At 40.3% G+C, this 23,095-nt stretch overlaps 2 protein-coding genes across 2 annotated transcripts in view; one reads left to right on the forward strand and one right to left on the reverse strand.

Moving 5' to 3' along the window:
- The window catches only part of LOC119897982 (zinc finger protein 236-like), a 70,875-nt gene extending 51,677 nt beyond the window's left edge, over positions 1–19,198 (forward strand). The window contains exons 27-32 of the mRNA XM_038712050.1: positions 2,919–3,076; positions 3,257–3,385; positions 3,809–4,003; positions 7,818–7,947; positions 13,247–13,420; positions 18,112–19,198. Of these exons, the coding sequence (XP_038567978.1) occupies positions 2,919–3,076; positions 3,257–3,385; positions 3,809–4,003; positions 7,818–7,947; positions 13,247–13,420; positions 18,112–18,233 (908 nt within the window). The 3' untranslated portion in view covers positions 18,234–19,198. The remainder of the gene's footprint in view (positions 1–2,918; positions 3,077–3,256; positions 3,386–3,808; positions 4,004–7,817; positions 7,948–13,246; positions 13,421–18,111) is intronic.
- A 1,188-nt stretch (positions 19,199–20,386) lies between these two features.
- LOC119898295 (myelin basic protein-like) overlaps positions 20,387–23,095 on the reverse strand; it is a 67,854-nt gene continuing 65,145 nt past the window's right edge. The window contains exon 10 of the mRNA XM_038712480.1: positions 20,387–21,903. Coding sequence (XP_038568408.1) covers positions 21,871–21,903 — 33 coding nt within the window. The 3' untranslated portion in view covers positions 20,387–21,870. The remainder of the gene's footprint in view (positions 21,904–23,095) is intronic.

The raw sequence follows: 23,095 nt of genomic DNA on the forward strand, positions 1-23,095 counted from the left end.
TTTAACTAGAAGGGTTTCTTCTATCTGAAAAAGTTACACAATATTACTCAGAATTTCTAAAGACAGGTCCAGTCCCTGAAGCAGCTGTTAGATCTTGCAGAGGTGCTCTTAAGTAAGACAGTAAAAGCTTATTTTGTAACCTTGGTTTTCTATTGAAAATTGAATCAAACACTGCTCAGTCTGTGGGGATCTCATCTTTGATGTTATAAGCTTGAAGTCATTATGCCACAGCAAGATCCAAATTGGAAGGACAAATTTTACTTACACAATTTGCCAAAAAGCAGGTTAACATAAGGTGCTGAAGTTGGATGACTAACAAGCTACCAATAGCACTCCATAAGTTCAAAATGTAGCAACTTTTTATTAAAAGTTTTATAAAAACTGTTACAGAATCATTGTAGATTTTTAGTCCCTCTATCCCTGTCTTCGCACCCACTGCCAGCCACACAATCAATTTATGACAGTAAGCAAATACATCTCACTCCTTTATTTATTGAATGAATTTGGGAGTGAAATGTGCCTGCATATACCTAAAGATAATCCTGCTACTCCCCAGGGGTACATTAATAAAGTTATCTAATTTAATTTAATTTAAACAAGCCATCATTAGTGACCTGCTACACTCACCTATAACAACACTTGACTCAGGATCATGACTTTAAACTAATAGCATGGCAACGAAGTGGGAGATACCCAGCGGGCTGTTACACAGATCTGATTAACTTACCACTCATGTGATGGAATAAGCATGCACACTAAGTGGAAGGTCCTTGTCCATACATCTGTTAGCCAACAAGCCATTGCTCCCAACATATAAAGAATGAGACACTGTGCACATCGAGCCTCTTGCTGGTTTAAACAATAAACCACGTTGGCAGAAGCACTGAGCGCCCTTTTTGTAGATGCAACTAAACACAAAGCCTCTTCTTTCTGTAAAGAGTGAATAGTAGCAGTGTAGCTACTTCAAAAGATACATGACAGGTGAATGGGTGTTTGTAGTTCACTCACATGTTTAGAGAGAGCATGAATGCCGCCACATGAGAGTAACTTTAGCTCAAATTCCTTTAATGGTTGAAAAGGATCCTCCTTTGCTTCCAGCACCAGTGATAGATCTCAGGATAATAAAACGTAAGCATTGATGGAGGCTCAAACAGTCTGTCGATCAGTGCCCTTTTCATGAAACGCCATGCTAGGTGTGTGCCCCCACTTTGGAGTCATCAAAGTGTACTGTGTGTATGAGGCTGAAATAGCTGACAGATTTTCAAGACTTTCAAGGTAGGCTTGCCCTGGTTTGCACCTCCCACTGAAATGTAAAGTTAGCTGCATTTGCAAATTGTTCCTCCTTAGTTCCTGTTGCTTCACACGTCAAAGCTTTCCGTTCTCGCACGCCACATATTCTGTTCACAATTGTGGCAGATTTACCACTCAAAATTTGTAGTCATTTTCAAAACAACTGGTCTTCTGCCGATTATGACAGCTGAAATGAATGTTTCTAGCAGATTTTATCGGTCTCAGCTAGCTAGCTAAAATTGACGCTAGCTAGCTGAGACTGAAAATCGTCTAGAAACAATACGCTAACTGTGAGTTAGTTAAAACCTGCGTCTCTATTAATTTAGAACCCTGTAATAAGGCCTTAAATATATACATGCTGGCTACATACGTGACCTGAACACTAGAAGCAGACTGTAAAGTCACATGTCCCAGGAAAAGGTTCGCATATGTTATTTACTTTGGAAGAAACGCTAGGTTTGCTGCTGTGTTTTTTTTCTTTGGAAAGGCAAAAGAATAAAACCATCCAAAGTTGTTCCTAGGTTCTTCCCATGAACTAATCTAACCTGCGACCCGTGTTGAATGTTCTCCATCTTTCTTTCCTCTTTTAATGCTATAAACTTAATCTCAAATGAAGTGCAAATTCATGTCTACTTTACATGCCTGTAGGATTAAGTTCGAAAACTTAATATGTGAATTATTGTCATTTAAATATAAATAAATCCGAGATAAGAAAGCAAAGGGCTTGTGTGTGGTGAAGTGAGCAAATATGATTTGTTTTGTCAGAGATGGCTTCCTGATGGTTCTATTGACTGGCTCACTTGTCACATAGACTTTTAATCAAATTTCCAGTCTCATCTCTCTCTCCATTACCCTCCTCTCTCAACTCAAGTGTAAAACATTCCCACTGCTTCACAGAGACACAGAGAGCATCCCTGCTTTTGTTGATTAGACTGAAGCAGTCCTCTCAGGTACAGGTAGAAGAATTCAGTCAGCCTTTTTCCCTCACACCATGAGCAACATTTATTTGATTTCAGGCTGCGCATTCAGCAAGTAGGTTACAGTAAATTAAGGAGTTGGTTACCTTGCTGAGAGTCGCTTGCGACATTTCATCTAACTGTGGGTCCTTCTTGTTTCATTTTCCCTTCAATATTTAAATCTGATCAGCTGTCAGCTGCAGCTGCTTCACAATGAAAGCCACTCAATGCTTTTGATGTGAAGCAGCAGCAGCAGTGGGAACTGTTCAGTTGGCACTGGCTTAACTTATTACAGCTCTAATACAGCTGTAGAAGAGTGACCAATAGACAGTAAGGCTGATATCAATGTGATAAAATTAGAGTAACACAATAACTAGCATTGTTTACTGTAAATCCCTCATGTGTAGGTAGGCTATTTGAAAAGTACTATTTAAAGAGGTCATTTGAATTGTATTAAAAACGGGACTGACTTTGTGAAAATAATATGGATTATCACTAAAAAACTCAGTTCTCATGGCATATTTTCCTGTTGTGGCAAAGAACAGTGGTCACCATTCAAACACGGTTTGTTCTACATCTATTCAAAAAGAAATGGTTTCACAAACCAGTTGCGGAAGTGGGTGTTAAAAAGTCATATCACACTGACCTTGCATTCTATCTCTCACCTGTCAGTCTCCAGCCTGCCACCTAGTACTACCTTATCACATACTGCTGTGTCCCAGAGCCTAGTGATGTCACCAGGAGGCGTTTCCACGGATAACAGCGTTACCCTGACACTGGCAGATGCTCAGGGTATGCTGGATGGTGTCACTCTAAACCTCAATACACAGGTAAAACGCATCTGTGCACACACGTTATTTGGCATCATGGCTGATTTAGATGTATTTGTCAAGACTGTCTGATTCACTAACAGAAACAATTAAAACATCACTGATGTCATTAAGCTTGTGCAGTGATCAAACTTCATGTCATTTGTCAGCTGCCTTACCAGAGTACATTTTGATCTTTAGGGTCAGACATTTCCTGCAGTGCTGAATGACTCCGGTCTAACGGGACAGCCAGCCAGCTCAGGCCAGCAGGTCATACTGGTCAGCCACCATTCGCAGTCCACAAACGGAGCATCTGACAATGGATACAATGTAAGGGGCATTTGTCTTGTATGATTAGTGTGCTGTTTTAAGATATCCAGGAGAGGGACTGTCAAACAAAGGTGGAAGTAAGATTTACGTTGATGAATTGAGAAAACGCTTAAGATGGCAACATGATAATCCCCAAAAGTGTCTACCGGATTTATCATAACATGAATGAAAATCAGGGGCTGCCTGGAATATAAAAAACAACAACACATTTATTAATTTCAAAAACTGTTTTATGGAAATATGCTCAATTAGGTGTTAAAATATTTGACATAAATATTTATGGCAATTTGCCTATTTTGAGGCATTTTGCCTATTTTTTATAAATATTATTAGAATTTAAAAATGTTCATAATATTTGTGTAGGCATGAGCTTTTGTGAGTAATTGTAAATATGCTGCTCACTAATCCTTGTATGTGATCCAGATTACTGACGATTCCCATAAAGGTGGGAAGGATGGCGAGACGGAGGCTGATAATCGGCACCAGTGTTACTACTGTAATCAGGTGTGCCAGAATGCCAACACGCTGCGACGCCACTGTAGACAAGCTCACGGCAAGGACCGCTGTCACGTCTGCAGCCTCTGTAACAAGGCCTTTAAGCGAGCTACACACCTGAAGGTGAGGACGCATGTAAAAACTGTAGACTCGGATGATAAACGGGTTTAAATTCAAGGTCCAGATGGGTTATATTTAATGCTGATATCCATCCAGCTGCTGCTTCCTATCAGTAAACAGTGTCGCCACTTCTTTAATGAAGAATGTATCCTTGTATATGAATGAATAGAAGTAATAAATAAAACTGTGAAGGTTTTATGAAAACAATAAATATACTCTTACCACAAAGTCTTACTTTTAGTAATTAGTGCCTGTAATTCAGACTAGTTAAGTGATAGATTCAAAGAGTCACTGAGGAAAGGGATACCATTAACAAAGTGCTGTCATCATTTGAAGCAAAAATAAGGGGTAATACATCAAGTAGCGTTTCAGATAGACTCTGAACAACAAAACACTTAAACTGAGAGGTGTTTTGCAGCCAAATTAGGGAGATCAGTGTCGCTGACAATCCTCTTCACGTGGTTGAGACACTCGAGCATGTAAATGCCGGGGCTCTCAGATCAGGAGGAAAGAGGAGGAGGAGGAGGAGGAAGGTGGGGCTTCATTCATAAGCTCTTTCCCCACCCTATGTCATATTTCCAAGCAGAGGCCATTGTGCCATAGGCTTTTACTTTTGTAAACGTGCCTCAACAGGCTGAGCAGTAATTGTCTTCCATAAAAGTAACGACACTGAAATTAGGTAGATGTCACAGTGAGAGTGACCAATCTTCGTCCTCCACATGTCCCCAGGGTGCTCATTAGTCTGCAACAAGAACGTGGGTGATGATTTTTGATTGCTGATAAGGTCCAGTGGTGAGAAAGATAAATTGGTAGCGCTGTTATGTTTAAGTTTGTTGGCCTGTGGATAATATTTTCGCTGTTTAATTATAGCTAGACAACCACAACCCATGGCTTTATAATTTGGGAACATGGAAAAATAATTTAATGATTGATGAAGTTTTAGAATTAATTTCTGCAGGTAGTGTTAGATTGATTATGAAACGTCAGTAGACTCTCACAGGAAGGAGCCAGATAAATGAAGGTGATTTTCTGTATCGACCCTCCGTGATAAATCACGTCATCTCTAGCTTTGACTCACTCTCACAATTACCTGGTCACCCGCAATGAGCATTCTGCTTTTGTTTACAATGGACGGATAAGTTAAAAGTTGTGCAGTGTTTTTGAGGTGTAATCTTGAGAAGATTGATACCACTCTTGTGTCTGTCCTGTCTACAGCCAGCGACCTACTACCTTAGCTGAAGTCTGCAAAAAGAGGGAACCAGATTGCATGGCATGTCCAGATGTAACAAAAAAACTCCTACCAGCCCCTCTATAGCTCACTAATTAGTGCTCTAGATCTTGTCTGTTTACGCCATACAGAAAGTGAAGTGTAAAAATGGTTGCTGCTGGTGTAGCTTGATATTTAGCAGACAGACAGGAGAGTAGTATTGCTCTTCTCGTATAACACTCACAATTAAACATAATTCACAAAATGTTATGTATTGCTTTGAAGTGAGTATCCTGACATACATATTGATTGGGTTCATGATGAGTAAAGCAGAGAAGTATTTGGCAATGGATGTGTGTTTTGTGCGTTTTTCCCAAACTTACCCAAAGCACTTTTAATGAACACTGCCCCAGAATGACCCCAGACTTTTTTATCTCCTTATAAACTTGGTGCAGATAACAGCATAGGCATTTTTGCACTTTCCCCTATCAGTAGTCTTATTATGCCATTGTTTCCATTTGCTTTCCTGTGTGCCTGTCTGCTTTGTGTTGCCCATTTTGTCTTGAATACCACAGTATTAAAGCTAAGCTGAGATATTGTCTGATATAAGCTTAAGTGCTCAAGTGTCAGCCGATGAGGTCATTTGGAAAAGGTGACACCACTGAGTACTAAATGTCCTGCTCCGTATGTCTTGGTCACATTTTTAAAACTCTTAACTTAATACTTATGCCAGTCTCAAAAATCTAGTATTGTCGAGCTATACATAGTCTTGGGAGTAACGATTGTTTTTATTATTGATTAATTTGCTGATTAATCATTTGTGTTATTTTTTATTTGTGTACAAAATGTCAGAAAGTAGTCAAAACGTTGCTAAACCATCACACATGACAAAGATCAGCATCATATGCTCACATTTCAGAGGCTGGGACTAGCATATATTTGTCATTTGTGCTTATAAAATGATTACCCAAATAGTATCAGATAAATTTTTTTGTCAAACGACAAATCAATTAATCAAATAATAATTAAATATTAAACGAAACATGTGGTGCAGAAGTACATAAGAGCGAAGGGGCGACCATATAAATAACAAATAACAAACAGCAGCAGGTGCAATAAAACATTATTTGAGTTTAAAAGCTAGTCTAAAAAGGTGGGTTTTGATATCGATTTGAAAGAGTCCATGTCGCTGGAATCTCGGATTTGTATGGGTAAGGAGTTCCACAGGGAGGGGGCTGCGATGGTGAAACCTCTGTCGCCCTAGGTACGGTGCTTGGTCCTGGTTTGTGGGGAGAGGAGGTTGGTGTCAGAGGAGCGGAGGTTACGGGAGGGATTGTGGCGGTGGAGCAGGTCTGTGAGGTAGGAAGAATTTTGTACTGAATGCCTTGGGGAACGGGAAGCCAATGAAGATTCTGGAGGACAGAGGTGATGTGGTCACAGGTGCGTGTGTGGGTGAGGAGGGGGGCCGAAGTGTTTTGGATATATTGAAGTTTATTTAGGGCTTTGGCAGGTGAACCATCAAGGTTGCTATTACAGTAGTCAATTCTGGACGTAATGAAGGCGTGGATCAGGGTTTCAGCAGCAGAGAAGGTGAATGATGGGCGGAGACGGGCACTGTTTTTGAGGTGAAAGAAGGCACTCCTGGTGACATGGTTGATGTGGTGTTCAAAAGTGAGGTTGCTGTCAAAGATGACTCCAAGATGTGTGGGGATGGAGACACAGTGGAGTTGTTGGCCGATGTTGATCATGTCAGAGTTATTGTAATTGAGTTGTAAGAAGTTGGTTTGCATCCAGGTTTGTATGTCGGTGAGGCAGTTGGTCAGAGTTGCAGAGGTAACTGTGGTGATGGATTTGGTGGAGATGTGGATCTGGACGTCATCGGCGTAGCAGTGGAAGTGGTATGATATTACCAAGTGGCAGGATGTAAATGATGAACAGGAGAGGACCAAGCACCGAACCTTGGGGGACACCTTGTGACAAAGGAGCAGTGGAGGAGGTGCAGTTATTGATGTTGATGAACTGTTGTCTGTTGGTGAGGTAAGAGCGGAGCCAGGAGAGTGCGGTGGCAGTGATCTTGGAGTAAGTTTCCAGTCGGGAGAGAAGAGTGGGGTGGTTGATGGTGTCAAAGGCTGCAGAGAGGTTGAGCATGATTAGGATGGTGTTGGCTAGATTTTCCAATTTCCATATAAAGTAGTTTGCCTCTAAACTATAAAATATTTAAATTATTATTTTATAAATATATATATATATATAGAGAGAGAGAGATAGACAACATTTAATATTTAAAACAAGCATTTTTCAAAAAGTCTAAATAAACTTTTTGTCCTGTCATTTTAATCACATCAGTATTACCCCAGCAACAGAGCACATCATGAACAACCTTACACACAAAATAGAAAATGAAATACAAGGGGAAGAGAAAAGACACAGTGTGAAATCAAAGTCTCCTTAGAGGTGATTGTTACGGTGTCCAGACCCTCCAGGATCGGTGTGATTTGTTCAAAAAGCGTGTCAGTTTCTCGGCAACATGACAGACATCTCTGTTCCAGTAGCGGGACTTTGTGTGCTAGACTGTAAAGGCTAAAATAAATGTTTTGGATCTGTCTACAGGAACACGAGCGAGTGCACCAGCCGGGCCCGTCACCCAGCTCCCAGAAACCTAGGGTCTTCAACTGCTCCTCTTGCGTGAAGGCCTTCGCCAAGCGCAGCCAGCTGGAGAGACACAACCGAACACACACAGGTGAGAGGGTCATGGGACAAGTTTGCACAGTGCATGTCGTGACTGAAATCCACCATTATTTAAGATATGATTAAAACTCAATTCATTTATTATTAAATTATATTTCATCATTCTTATTTTCATATCAGCTGTGTTTTACTATTTTATGTTTTTTAGAGTTTTTATTTCATAAAAGCATTTTTTATTTCATGTCACTTTTCATGACAGTGGTGTTATGACCAGTCACGGCCAGTGTCAGCTGATAACTTTGGCACTGTTGTTGCTTTGGCTAACAGGAGCTAGCTTTCTAATATTGATAACATATTGAGGTTGTTTGTAAGTACAAGAGGTTGGGATCATGTGATTGGCTGAAATGTGAGGAGGGCAGTGACTGGTGACATGAAGTGGCATGACAAAAAAAGTTGCGACACGAAATATATGTCATTGAGAAAAATTCCGCCTTGAAATATAAACAGAAATTAATTTTCTGTAATTAAATCAATATTCCCCAATAAGACAGGCTGGTGTATTAATGAATTAATCAAATAGCATTGAGTTGAGATCAATGACTTCTCAAATTAATTCACAATATATTTGTTAATTTAAAAGGCATTAAGTGCAATTTGTTAAAATGACTAGTTATTTTCACAATGTCTTTTTAAATGATTTAATAATCTACACGTCAGGGCTCCATAACTACCTGGGTCTCTGTGTTATACTGATGTTAAGGGACCGCATTTCAGAATGTGTTATATCATGTATCTATGAAGTTTAGGGGAGTTTTATGAATAAAGAGAATGTCGCATGGTCCACATCCTGTTGCACGCTGAATTACTACATTAACACGCTCACAATGCACAATGTAGTGTTTGATAAACAATATGAATAATAAAATCCCGATATAGTCCTGAACAACGTGGTGGAAAAAAAAAAAAACAATGTGAAAACAGGACACATAGTAGCTATCAGCTTTCCCTGCCAGACTCACTAGTTCCTACATTCATGCAGCTATTAAGCAGCCAAATGCCATGAATGCCTCTCCTCTCTGTAAAATCCTAAGCACCCAGGTTGGTACATAAAGAATCCGTTTAGTTGGCCCATTACCATTTGAATAGATGCATTTCGATACTGTTAAGAGGGATTCTGATTGGACGTTTCCATTCTCACTCTCACCTCCTCGTGGTGTCAGTTTTTCTTCTCTTTTTTTCTGTAAGCAACACTGGAAAAAAAACTTCCGTACCCCTTCTATTAGCTGTTGATTGTGTGTGGAGTGACAGGGCTCGACAAGGAAAAGTGACTCCAGTTGTGTGGCCAAATATTCCTTTTTGAATATGAACCCTAGGCTGTTTCTCAACAGCATTTTAGTGTGTTAATTGCAAAGAGTAGTGATTTAGATGACTTATCAACAGAAAATAACTGAGCTATGTGTGAGAAAGCATGACAAAGCCACTGCTTTGTCAGGTTTCATTTGCCAGAAGATATCACCATATCCTGGCCTGAGGGAATAAAATGTGTTCTATAAATAGGTAGCTACATTTATTTGTCACAATATAACAGATTATACAGTGAAATTGAGTTTTGTTTTCTGCTACAAAGCAGACAATATACAGAAGCAATTATAAAAACGGTAAACAGAAATAACTATTCAGTGGAGCAGTGCTGGATGAATTTGAGTTTTAGAGTCTGATAGCTTGGAGGAAAAAGCTGTTCTGAAGTCTGGTGGTGTGGCAGCTCATCTTGGTGAGGTGAGAGTACCAATGATCTTCTGAGCACCTGCTGCAGAGCCCTTCAGTCCTGGGCCGTGCACATCCCATGCCAGTTTGTGATGTTTCCAGTCAGGTTTCTGTTGCTCCTCTGTAAAAGCTGACAAGAACTTGGTACAGGAATTTGCCCTTCTTAAGCCAAATTCCTGTACCAAGTTACTAATAATGAAATCATTATTACAATGACAGACCAAAGCTACGCAAAACAAGACTATGTGAACAATACTTACATATAGGGCTACATCAGGGGTATTCAATTAAAATTCAAAGACGTCCAGTTAGAGAAAATTTCCCGAAGCAAAGGTCCGGGACATCATAATGACTAACTTGCGGTTAGTTGTCAACATATGCTTTTAGTGAAAAACTGACTGTCAAATCAGTTTTCACAAACTGGATGGATAATAAATGATAACTACTCTAATAATACATTGTTAATTTAAGTAAACTAAAGGTTGCATTAAGGTTGTTTTTTTTTAAATGTGCATCTTAAAAGAAAGTGCTTTAGTGATTGTGTGAAGTGTAGTCTCAACTATTTTTATAATAAACACTCAACACATCTTAACAAATTAACAGCTTTAATACCTCCTTCATTCCCTGTCACTTCCCTACTTTCTCTTGTTAGTGAGAAACGTGAGCTGTAGTTTGGAGATATATGAGATATTCTGGTTTTGAACTGCCCGTGGGATGAATGTACATGAAAGAATCTGTACCTTCTCGATTCAGAGCCATGTGAAGTCTCTTTTTCCTTTTTTTTCCATTTGTGTATCTCACTTGCGTACTCAAATTGCAATGCCTATCGGAATGCACAGATTTGATTGGCTAAGCAACATCACATGAGACAATTGGAACACATGCAATTGGTCTGTGAGTTTCCCTGGCCGCTAAACCAGTACACTAAATGCTAGAAAAGCTGCATGGTTAAAATAGAAACACTCCGTCAGGAGGAAGTAATTCTCAATAAGAAATCGGCTGTAGGTCTGGGTCCGGAGAGGACGGCGGCTGGGTCCAGACCTGGACCGCTGTCCGCCAGTTAGTGACCTCTGATATAGGTTATTGATTTAAGATCCCAGCAGCTGACTGAATAAGTAGTATTGACACTGCAATTTTAAAAAGAATATTAACAAACGACAGCGATAATGGTGGACAGGTTTGAAGTAGAGCTGAATTGATTAATCGAATAGATTGACAGAATATTTATCTGCAACAAATAATTCTTTCAGCAAAACTGCCAAAAATTTCATGTTCATGTTTTTCCTTTGTCATCTTTGGGTTTGGGACTGTTGTTTAGACAAAACAAGATCTTGTAAGATGCTTACTCAGACTCCGAGAAGTTGTGATTTTCTGACATTTTTTAGGCAAAGTGATTAATTATGAAAATAATCGGCAGATAACATTTACATTTACATGACGCTTTTATCCAAAGCGACTTACATTTGAGGAACAGCATACAAGCATCAACAGAGCATCAAATACAGACTTACAATACATACTAGTAAGAGCAGCAATAAGTACTAGTAAGAGCTCCTAGTACATATCACATCAATGGGGTAAATACCTAGGGAAGGAAGTAAGAGTTAACAAAAAGTGCAATCAATACAAGATAATTGTAGGGGATAGAAGAAGAAGAGCACAGGACATGCATGTTAGATGTTAGGAGTTAGAGGTGTTATAAGAGGAAGTGTTCTCGGAAGAGATGAGTTTTCAAGAGCTTCTTGATGGCGTGTGGTAGCTCATTCCACCATCGTGGTGTCACAGATGAGAATAATCGGGACTGGGATTGCTTTGTGTGACAGGATGGCAGAGCCAGGCGGCGTTCGTTGGAGGAGCGTAGTGGCTGAGAAGGAACGTAAGTTTGTATTATGGAGTTTAAGTAGATGGGTGCAGACCCAGTAGTCACTCTTTATGCAAGCATTAGTGACTTGAATTTGATTCTGGAGGCCACAGGGAGCCAATGGATGTCACTGAGTAATGAAGTGACATGAGTCCTTTTGGGCTGATCAAAAACCTGCTGTGTTCTGAACCATTTGTAAGCGTTTCACCGCACAAGCTGGAAGACCTGCTAGGAGGGCATTGCAATAGTCGAGGCGAGAGATAACCATGGCCTGTACCAGAAGCTGGGTGGCGTACTGAGTGAGGTAGGGCCTGATTTTCCTTATGTTGTATAGAGCAAAGTGACATGACCGAGAGACAGCAGCAACATGGTCTGAAAAGGACAGCTGGTCATCAATCATGACACCCAAGTTTCTCACCACCTTGGTTGGATTGATGGTTGAGGAGTCAATTTGTAGTGTGATGTTATGGTGGATAGATTGCTTGGCTGGAATGACCAAGAGTTCAGTCTTAGAGAGGTTTAGTTGAAGGTGGCAAGCCTTCATCCATGCAGATATGTCCGAGAGACAGTCTGTGATCCGCGCCGAGACGCTGGGATCGCCTGGCAGGAAGGATAGGTAGAGTTGCGTATCGTCTGCGTAGCAGTGTTAAGAGAAGCCGTGCGAGTGAATGATCGGCCCCAGTGAGGTGGTGTAAATTGAGAAGAGAAGGGGCCCTAGCACTGAGCCTTGGGGCACCCCTGTGGAGAGGCAGTGGGAGGAGGATAATTGTCCTTGCCACAAAACATGGGAACGCCCCGAGAGGTAGGATTCGAATCACAGGAGTGCTTTACTCAAGATGCCCATTGCTGAGAGAGCAGATAGCAGGATCCTGTGGTTGACTGTGTCAAAGGCATCTGATAGGTCAAGCAGGATACGAACCGAGGATTGGGCTGCAGCTTTAGCTAGATAAATCTATAATGAAAATAATTTTTACTTGCAGCCTTAACAGAAACCAATGGAATTATAATTCTATATTATAATGTATAATTTAATTGTTGCCCCGGTAGTTTTTTTTGTCTAAATAAAATATATAATCTCCTTGAGGGTTGCCATGTTAAGTTATGTTTAAATTGCGCAAAACTGGAGTGTTGCGGAGTGTCGGCCAGGGCTGATTTGGCCCTCACCTGCCACCTAGTGGATATACTTAATTATCCAGGTACACACAAAGCGTGCAGGCAAGTATGTGAACAATGCCACTCACATCATAGCTGCTTGGCTACATGTACACATTGGTAAAACGCAGGTTTATCATGAGCTTTTAACAGCAGGGGTTTGTTAATTTTTGAGTAACAACAATTTTAAGTACACGGTAAATCAGCACTGTGTACTAAACATGGATATTAAATGGAGAGACTGCAGATTGCAATTTTACATAAATTGCTGTGTGTGTGTGTGTGTGTGTGTGTGTGTGTGTGTGTGTGTGTGTGAACACATGGGAGTCCACAGGAGTGTAATTACTTAATGGAATAAATGACAGCCGCATAGTGTTTATTAAAATGTACGGCTTGAACAGTGTAATTGTTTTTAGATGGTTTGCTTTGAATCTCAACCATGGTTTCATTTATTTGCACTAATTGTACCAAAGTCCACTAGTGTTTATCTCAATTAATGTGACAGCGCATGAAAATACTAAGCTCAGCAACGCTGAAAATTCTAAATGACCTGTGGGTCTGTGTTTTCGTGCAGGTGAGCGGCCCTTCAAGTGCAGTCAGTGCGACAAGGCCTTCAACCAGAAGAGTGCCCTGCAGGTCCACATGGTCAAACACACGGGAAAGAAGCCCTTTAAGTGTGAGGTGTGCAGCATCAGGTTCACCCAGAAGAGCAACATGAAACACCACATGAAAAGATCCCACGGCTACGGTGAGCAGCTGAATGACACCACACAACACACACACACACAGTCAGCCACAAACACTGCTGTATGTGCAGCTCGACGACGCAAGATAGTAATCTCTCTCTCTTGACTCTCTGTCACTTTTTACCCAGGAGACATATTACCAAGAGTATCAGGGTAGATAAGCATTTTATAATGAACTCCCCCTTTTCAGCTTTGAGGTGTTTGTTGTGGGTGTGTGTCTCTCATGGCAGTCACACATGAGAGACACACAGTCGCTGCATTTGAAAGGCACTGCACATTAAAAGAAGCCCCTGAGCATTTCAGACTGCAAACATGTAGTGTTGGCCTTCCCCTGTGGAACATTAACAATCTCTCAAACTCAGGTTTTGTGTCCGTTGCCCTTCACTTGATGCCGACTTCCCCAACACCCACTACTAATGTGTATGCACACACACGCCTCCGTCTTGCCGAGATTGAGCAAGGAAAAACCATGATGACAGGTCCATCAACTTTGTTCACTTGAAGCTGCACAGCTTCCTCTTTGATATTAGCAGATGCATGTCCTGAATGTTAAGTCATTACTTCTTCCTAACCGCCTTGGTGAAGGTTCAGACTGCGACTCCCCTTTGGTGAACCTTGACAAATAGTGCGACCAACACGCACATTGTGTATTCATTTCAGTCAAACGCTCCACCTTGGAGCCTTACAGGCACCTGCTGAACATGACCTGAGGAGGAGAGCAATTCTGTCAGATCTGTTCTTCGTATTTAACCACTTCCACAAAAGTTTCCACCTCCCCCTCCCTGCTAAAAAGGTGTGTCTGAAACCCTGGCTTCTGCGGTGTCTCTGGGAATAAGGTCTGGACTCTAAACTTTTATTTTGTTTAACTGGAGCACTTGAGTTCATCATGTGAACGTGCCTGATTTAGCCATACAGGCTCATTTTCAACTGCATTTTCAACAGGATGATGTTACATAAAAAAGATTTAATCGGTGCACCAAAATCCCGGAAGACCTGTAGAAATCAAAACATATGTTTCAGAAATGTGTAAAATGTTGTCAAACTTCAGGAAAAGTCATTCGGCTCTAACTATGACGTTGATGTGGTCACACGGTTGCCCAGACACAAACCAGCTGTGTCCACTCACTTAAAATCTGAACAGTTGTTTTTGGATCTGAGATCAGACACATGGAGAGTAGCGAGCTCACAGTTAAAGCTCCCTGATGTGGCGGCATACTAAAGTGGGATTGAAAAACAACCACCCACTTGTATTTGTTATGGAGGTCTGGCTTCTTCTTCTGATGTGGCCCTGCAAAGTTTGCGATTGACATCTTTCACTAGAAAAGCAGGAAACAGTTTGAAGCCTCTGTGGGAACAAGTGGCCAAGGTAAACTGTAAATTTTATTATTAGGAGAAAGTATACAGTTTTCGTGCAATTTAATGCCACATAAAATGTTTCACACGTTGCAGACCAGGGCCCAAATCTCCTACACTGCCATATTGGCATGTCATTTTGCTGGTTTTAGGAACCGCAGTAACTAAACTTTCTGCATAGTTTTTTTTTACAGATTTTGCTCTTCTCTTTGTTTTCGCCATCTAAAAAAAAACTGCCTTTTTAGCATGAAACAGAATTGTAAAATACTGCAGGGGAAGAGAGCTTTTTTACCCATTATACCTACCAAGTCTATTCTAGCATGAGCTTTGCAACTTTACTACTGGCTTGCCGTCATCACTCCTAATGCCTCAACCTGACAGCCAATCAGAGGCAGAGGAGGCAGGTTTATTTCAAGTCGGCTACACTGCGGAGTCTGACAACACACCGAACTGCTGAATGAACTCTCCGTCGGACAGCATGTAGCTAGCTTGTATGATGTAAGATAGATGTAAGCTGGCTTACAATGTTAACTGTCCTGACAGTAATGTAACCAATTTTATAACTTTGCCCGCTGTTATTAACCAATAATGTTGTTAATTTTTGAAGACGAGTGGCAGCAACCTGGATGTAATGTAGTTTAACCTCAACAGGAAAAAACATGTCGGCATCGGTGTTGTGTACACTGGGGACATGTCATCATCAATTTTTAAGGTATTTGTTAAAATGCTTTGAAAAGTGCTTGCAAGAAATGGTAATTAAATGAAAGTGCTTTGAGAAAGGTTTGCTTGCAAGATAAAACAAGATACTGATTATAAAATGACCCAAAAATGTGCATTCACAAATCAGTAACTTTAAAAACTTCTTGTCACAGTTTCTTTTTGGCCAAGTTCTCTCCCTGTGAACATGATACAAGAGGAGGGAAGACTAAATCAAGCCTGCATGTGTGCTGACCCAGCAGGGATGATATTACATGAGAAAAAGTGATCTACAGGAGAAACATATCTGAAAGCAACACAGAATGAGAGCTGCACTGCATTATATTCTGTAGAATTATATTTTAAGTTGTCACCTGCCACCTGAATTTTGTATTTCCCTTTACATAAATAAAAACATTTCCACTATAAATTGATGCAGGAAAGGCAGAAATTGGTGCAGAAAATCACCATAATGCAAGAAATTATGTGTTTAATAAAGTACTGTTCTCCTAACACCAACACGGTGCATCGCCACATCTCGTGGGCTAAGTGTATTGTCACACCCCTAATCTGAGCCCATATGTTCCCACCGCTTTTCAACACAAAGTGACGCCCTTGCGTGTCGGTATCGGCCTCTTGTCGCAGTAGACAAATGCACATTATCTGTACAACACGTAAGTTTAAAACAGGCCGCTCTTACACTGTCTGTGTGTTTCTCTGCTCATGTATCCTTCTAACCTTTGTTACCCCCGACCAGTTTGCATGCCTGATTACTATATAAATGGCAATTTAAGTAAGTAAAATTTATTTAAAATAGCACCAAAGTGCTTTACAATGATAAAAATAATAACAGTCATAATAACAATAATAACAAAAGCAACAATAAAACAGTGGAGCAATCAGACAATCATACATAACCATCAAACATTAAAAAGGCATTAATCAGTATAATCAGTGTATTGTGTGTATGTTAACAGGCGCATAAATAATCAAAATTAAGGCATTTTGTATTTTAAAGAGAACATGACTATTCACAGTTAAAGGTTTACATGGAGTCAAAGGCAGGTTTAAATAATAACGTCTTCAGCTGATTTTTGAATGTTTCGACTGAGACCTCAGAGCGTAGGTCTGACGGAAGAAGAGTGTTCCACATTGTTGGTGCAACCATTTGGAAAGCACGGTCACCTCTAGTTTTTAGACTTGTATGCGGTACAGCTAGTAGGCTTAGTGGCCTAGAGGTAATATACGGGTGCAGCATGTCGGAGATGTACCCGGGTGCCTGACCATGCAGCGCTCTGTATGTTAAAATGAGCAATTTTAATTGAATCCTAAATTTAACAGGGAGCCAATGTTAAGAGGACAGAACGGTCCAGGGACCTGCAAAGAGACATAAAAAGGGAGTTGCAATAATCTAAGCGGGAAGAAATAAAAGCATAGATTATCATCATTAACAGGTTTGAGCTTAGCAATGTTTCTTAAATGAAAGAAACACGACCTGGTGTGTATTGATTGAGTGTATTGATGTGTCAAACATTACTCCCAGATTTCTAAGATTTGATTTTACTGCTGATGAAAGTGATACAATATGCTGAGTGATCGAGGGAGCTATGCTATCAGGTGCAACAATAAGGACCTCAGTCTTGTCTGTGTTCAGTTGTAAGAAGTTTTTAGCCATCCAGCTTTTAATGGCAGTGAGGCAGTTGCATAGTGTGGTCAGTTTGTCATACTCATTTGACCCAAATTTAAGGTTAGACTGTATTTACAACAGGTGCAGGGAATTTTCAAAAAGGTTTGGAGGTGTCTTAATTTATCCACATTCAATATTCTTCTGTACGCACACAAGCTCATGCATACTAAAGATCCAGGGAAACTGAACCACGTTTTGGCAAGTATTCCTAAGAAATACCAAGATCTCAATTCCCAGGATTCCATCTGTGACTGCACAATATTGTAGGCATGTTTATGATGTTAAATGGTTAAAAGGGTTCAAATTAATCCTTGGTATTTGCTCCATTTCTCTACATTTGTGTGGCTGTGCCAGTTGTTTGCCCACATCAAAGAGGAAGACTATTATTTTCCTTGTGAGAAACACTGGCGGGTTCTTGCAAACGTGATGAATACGTGTTTTAAGTGTTTCAGATGTAGAGAGCATAAACAGAAGGAGATAATTAAATGACGCCCACTGTAAAACTCAATTCAGTGCGTGGCCTGCAGCAGTAGAAAATGCGTGTCTGAAACCTCTCAGTTTGTGCCAATGTGACATATTGTTGTTTTGTGCCCATGTTATTTTGAGATTAATGTATGATGACACACGGCTTTTACCATACTTACAACTCAAAATGAGCATATGCCACTTTTATCAACCCTTATCATAGAGCTTGTGTAACAGTTTTCAGAGGAGAACAGGAGAAGAATATAGCATGTTGGAGGAGTGAGGAGGGGAAGATTGCTTTTTGACGAATGGTCTCATTTGCATGACAGCCACTGGCAAATGAAAAACAGAATCTGAGCTGCTGGTGCTGCTCTGTGAATGCGTGTTAATGGGCTTTTCAGAGCGCTGTTATTACCTCTCTCAAGGAGCAATATACTGCACATGAGTCATGCAAACCTCCTCTCGTTTCCCCCCCCCTCGTTCTCTCTCCAGGGGCCCTCCAAGAAGTGTCCCTGAGCCAAGAAGAACCGGCGCCCCAGGTTGAGGTAACGCCTGAACTTGACCTGGAAGTGGTTCCTGAATCATCCGGAGACTGGCACAATGTCTTCCCCTGACGACAAACCAGTGTGCTGAGCATTGATTGAGTTTTGCAACTAAAAGCAAATCTTTGCCAGGCATTTTCCTCCTCTCAAAAGGGTTATTTGGTTAGAAAAAGACTGAGGACATTATAGATATCGAGGGCCTTTACCCCAGTAGCAGTCCCCTGCTGTTTATCCAAATTAGCAATGAAGTAAGGGAGTCTGGTTCCCTGTGATTGGCCTAATGACTTTTATCTGTTTTGCTACTGTCTGATTGTCATCAATATGATGACCTCTGGAGAGGTTTGGCTCAATAAACACAGGCATCCCAGAGAATTCTCCAGTCAGGACTTGCAGCTCCATCTCATGTTGACCCTGCTGGAAAGAGAGGAAACTTTATTCTGCGAAGAAAAGTGTTTCTTCATTATAGGTCTGCTCACAGGAGTACGCAGAACTGCAGCCAGCTGCACTGCTGCTATGGCTGTTGTTTTTCAAATGTCACTTTTTTCTTCCTCTTTTGGTTTTTTTACATATTTATATTGTACATATTACATCCTGAACGCAAAATGTCATTTGAAGCTTGTTACATATTTGTTGTAGCTAGAAAGCACAGCCTAAAGTGGTGTACCAAACATGTAGGTGAAGAACGGCAGTGAGCTGTGTAGACACAGTTCTGGATTTTGATGCTATATGAACATTTTTGAACATGTCAGCATTGTGTTTCCCGTTGTTGTCATATAATTTAGACTCACATCACCAACATTTTCTTTAACGTAGTTCATTCTGTAAATAATGTAGTTAGATTGCGGATATATTTTCTGATGAACCACCAGGACATAGTTTGGTTGGAAATATGTAATTTGAACATAATGTTGCATTTGTTATGAAGCAAAGCCAATGTACAGATGATAAGCTGTTTTTTTTCCCCCCTTTCTTATTTTGCAATTGTATTTTCTATTGTCCATAATAAATTAAGAAGATTAAAGTAATTTTTCTACTAATTCAAATTCTCATTTCTTTTTATTTTGTGACTAATTATTGTGTCTTACAGATAAAATCTTAAATTCTCTAATAAAGGAATAGTTTCACATTTTGGAAAATGCACTTATTCACTGTCTTGCTGAGAAGATTTATGCAAATCTCATGTCTGTGTGTTAAACGCACCCTGTGGAGTATTTGACCGCTAGTAGCTGTACTTGTATATAAAAATGTTTTCACAAGTGGGTCCCTGTTTTGTTTTTTACCGTGCACACTAATGAGGACACAGATGCAGGTGTACAAGCATGCAAGGGACGGAACACAGTAAGGAAATGTAAATATAACTTCCCAGAACTCCACAGGGCACCCAGAGTCCGGAGGTGATTAGCTTAGCTTAGCATAAAGACTGGAAGGAAGGCAGCTAGCAGGCTCTGCACATAGCTTCCAATAAAACCATAATTTGTTTTTGGGCCTCTATTAGACCGTCTTTAGACCGGCAAGTAAAAACACATCCTTCCCTTTCATTTGAATGGAGACAGAGAGAGCTCTGGCATAAAAACACAGTCGCCCTTCCAAAAAGTTTAACCTGACTCAACCTTAGCAAGGCGGTGGCCAAAAAAATACCTTGTGATCAGTGTGACAAAAGATAAAATAATGACCACGTTGTTGTACTGTCTCATACAGACACACATTCATTTGTCAAATGTACTTGGTAATACAAGAAATCTATCCTCCACCTATTGCAGTCCCCTTAATCTTCATCATTCATACAGTTGGACCACGGCTGGTGTGTTGCACTCCCTGTGATTCATGTTTCATTAATCAAAAAAAAAAAAATGTGTGGGAAAACATGACATGTTTTGCTATGAAACTAGGTAAAAATAAATTCCATTGTGTCCTCTTGGCGAAATATAAATGTGAATTGAAAGCTATCCGTGTTTCATACATGCTTTCAGTGCCTCAGCCAGCCTTTGAAGTCTCTGTGTCACTACCTGCTCCAGTCATGAGTAGGTCGGGAAGCTCGGCATGGATAATGATTACCAAATAAGGCATGAATTCTGTCTTTATGAACGTAACAATGCTTTTGCCTGCTGTGATGCTGCGACCTGACCCGATAGCATCACTTCCCTCCACTTCTGTGTTTTTATGATGCGTCATTCGCTGTTGGCCGTGCCACGCTACACAGAACACACACTTCAGAAGGCAGAGAGTAGGGGTGGTTTTATAGTTTTTATTGTTTATTCTCAGTTAAGTGGCTGGTCATGTTTTATTACACATACAATAATGAAGAGGATCTTTACATTCATCCACAGGATCGATTTAGGAAAACACTACACAGCACTCTCAAGGCTCAAGCACGCACAGACAGTAGGGGAGATCACGCACGTCCGCTTTTTTAACACATTTGGAAGATGGGTGTTTTCAACAGCACAAGTGGTGGTGCCGAGCTTTTCGTCAACCAACTTTCTTTCTTCAGTTAGTTACAGAGCACCTTTGTTGAAATTGGGTTTGTGTATTTAAATGATCCACAAGAAAGGAAAAGACAGCGCATTGCTTTGGTAGTCAGGCGGAGAAAGGCACTTTGACTGAATTTAATTTACAGTATGTGTGCTGTGCATAAGATAGGAACAGCGAAGGCAAAGAAGAGACAGAGCTACACTAAAGCAAAGAGGAAAGATCTGAATCTGGCATCATGCTGCAGCACCAACACCTCGCTTCAGAGTCTGGCAGTTTTTAAAGGTGCACTATGAAATAATTTAGTTATCTATGTATGGAAAGAAGAATTAGTGGATACAATTATCTCATGGACTGAAAAAGAAACAATACATTAGAAATTACTAATTCATCTGGGCTTTTTTTCAGTGACTATTGCAGAAAATTGATTTAGAAGGTTTAGAAATTAAATGTTTACCACAAAATCCACAGCCAGGCTTAGGGCCCTAATGTCATACATCAACATCACATTTATTAACAGGACACTTAACTACAGCTAAGACACATGGGTTGAATGAAAACACACTACAAACGAAATGGCTCTCGTAATAATGTCAAATCTGTTAAATTTATCACAAAACCGAACTCAATCACTGGGTTATGTTTGAGTTCACAGAAAAAGGTTTGGGGGACTGACGAAGACAGTGTGACAAGACAGAAAACCGCTCTTTACTATAACAGAAACAACCCGGTCCTTTCATCCAATCGGCAAGCGGCAATGACGGTCAAGTCAGTCGGACTTGCACCGGCCGTAACCTTCAACTGCTCCAGGTGTGCTTCGGTTTAGCCGCCGTTATTGTTAGAGAACCAGTCGAAGACGTCCACAGAAACTCAAGCACAAGTATAGAGAGCCACAGTGGTGGTGGGGGGGGTCAGGGGGTCATTCAGGCTGCACATGTGAGCGGCTTCAGGATCAATTTCAGCAAACAGTTCACACCAGTGATGATGACTGCACAGACTCAGCACAACGCATACAGGGGGTTGGGAGGGGGCAACAGATTGTGTCGCTAACTACCAGCCAAAGAGGTGGGGGGGTGGTAATGGGTGGGAGATGAAGGATTTAGCGTACATTAGAGTGTTATCAGAGGTTGAGGGTAAGGTTTAGGGGTGACAAGATTCCCTCCTTTTCTTGCTCTTCTTTCCCCACTTTAATCCCGTGTTCTTGAACATCTGCTGTTGAGAGAGGTTGTAGAGAGGGACTTCAGCGTTTGGCTGGAGAAGCACTCCTGCTTCCCTGTGTAACAAGACAAGACATATCTGATGAATATGTGGAGGTGGCAGTCCTTCAAGTCTGGTTCAGCAATAAATGACTACTCTGATGTTCTTGGAGTCTGGCCGATTGGTTATTTCACTCAGTGTGAGATGAGAGTATTCACCACAGTTGACAGCTTTCTCTGAAGGCCTTGTCAGCACTTAAGTAATAGTTCATTATTGGCAGTAACTTCTCAGCTAAATTTAAGTCTTCACTGTTGATGATGGCCACAATTTAAAAATGTCAGCTGTCTAACTTGTCACATCCTGTGTGTAAAAGAAAATCTTGAAGAGCTTTTAGAAGAAAGCATTTCAACAGGCTTTACCAGTTCTTTCATCAAGCCCAAGAGTTGTCGTTACATGTCATTAAATTAACTCACTTGGCAGCTTTTTAGCTGTTACAAGAAATTCTCCCACTGAATAATTGGATCAGGGCTTAACACTGGAAAATCAGAGTAGTCCTTTAATGTGAGAAATAAGCAGATTAGGGAAATATTCAGACCTGCAGTGATGTGTTGTTATGGAAACAAAATAAATATATGATGTTGGGAATGATAAAGATAAAAAATACTCATAGCAAGTCAACATTTTGTGATGTTAAATTGAAATTATGAGATAAGATAGTAGGTATAAAATACTCAAATCTTATAAGTATTTCAAATTTATGAGAAAGTAAGAATATACATTTAAGCTCAAAAAGTCAAACTTTTTGTTTTATAATTATTGACTAACCTTTATTATATAACTTTACTTATTTTTTCATAATTTTGACTTAATACCTCATAATGATGATTTCAAAGTCAAAATGTTGATTCTTATAAAGTATTTTTTTTATCATTCCTATGCTTTGATCCATTTTCTTGGCAGTAATGGGCTTCCACACATTGCTAATGTTGCACATGGCAGGCTATCATTTTGCAAGCAGCTCTTAAATGTTTTTTTTTATCTACAGAAAAATGTTTATGTCTGAGAAAGTCCCTACTGTGTCTGTCAAAAGAAAGGAAAGAAATTGTTGGACAGTTGGATAGGACATTCCACATCGCTTCACAGACCCTGCAAATGTGTTGTATTTATGGTTTTCATGTTTTCAGAGTTTCCCATTTGTTTTTTGTCCTCAAAGATTAGACATCCTGTGTTCATCACAAAGCCATGTCTGAGACTATATTGTACTCTTT

The sequence above is a fragment of the Micropterus salmoides genome, unplaced genomic scaffold, assembly GCF_014851395.1.
Source record: "Micropterus salmoides isolate LMB-PRFRI ecotype aquatic unplaced genomic scaffold, ASM1485139v1 Ms_hic_scaffold_11, whole genome shotgun sequence".
NCBI classification, from domain to species: Eukaryota; Metazoa; Chordata; class Actinopteri; order Centrarchiformes; family Centrarchidae; genus Micropterus; species Micropterus salmoides.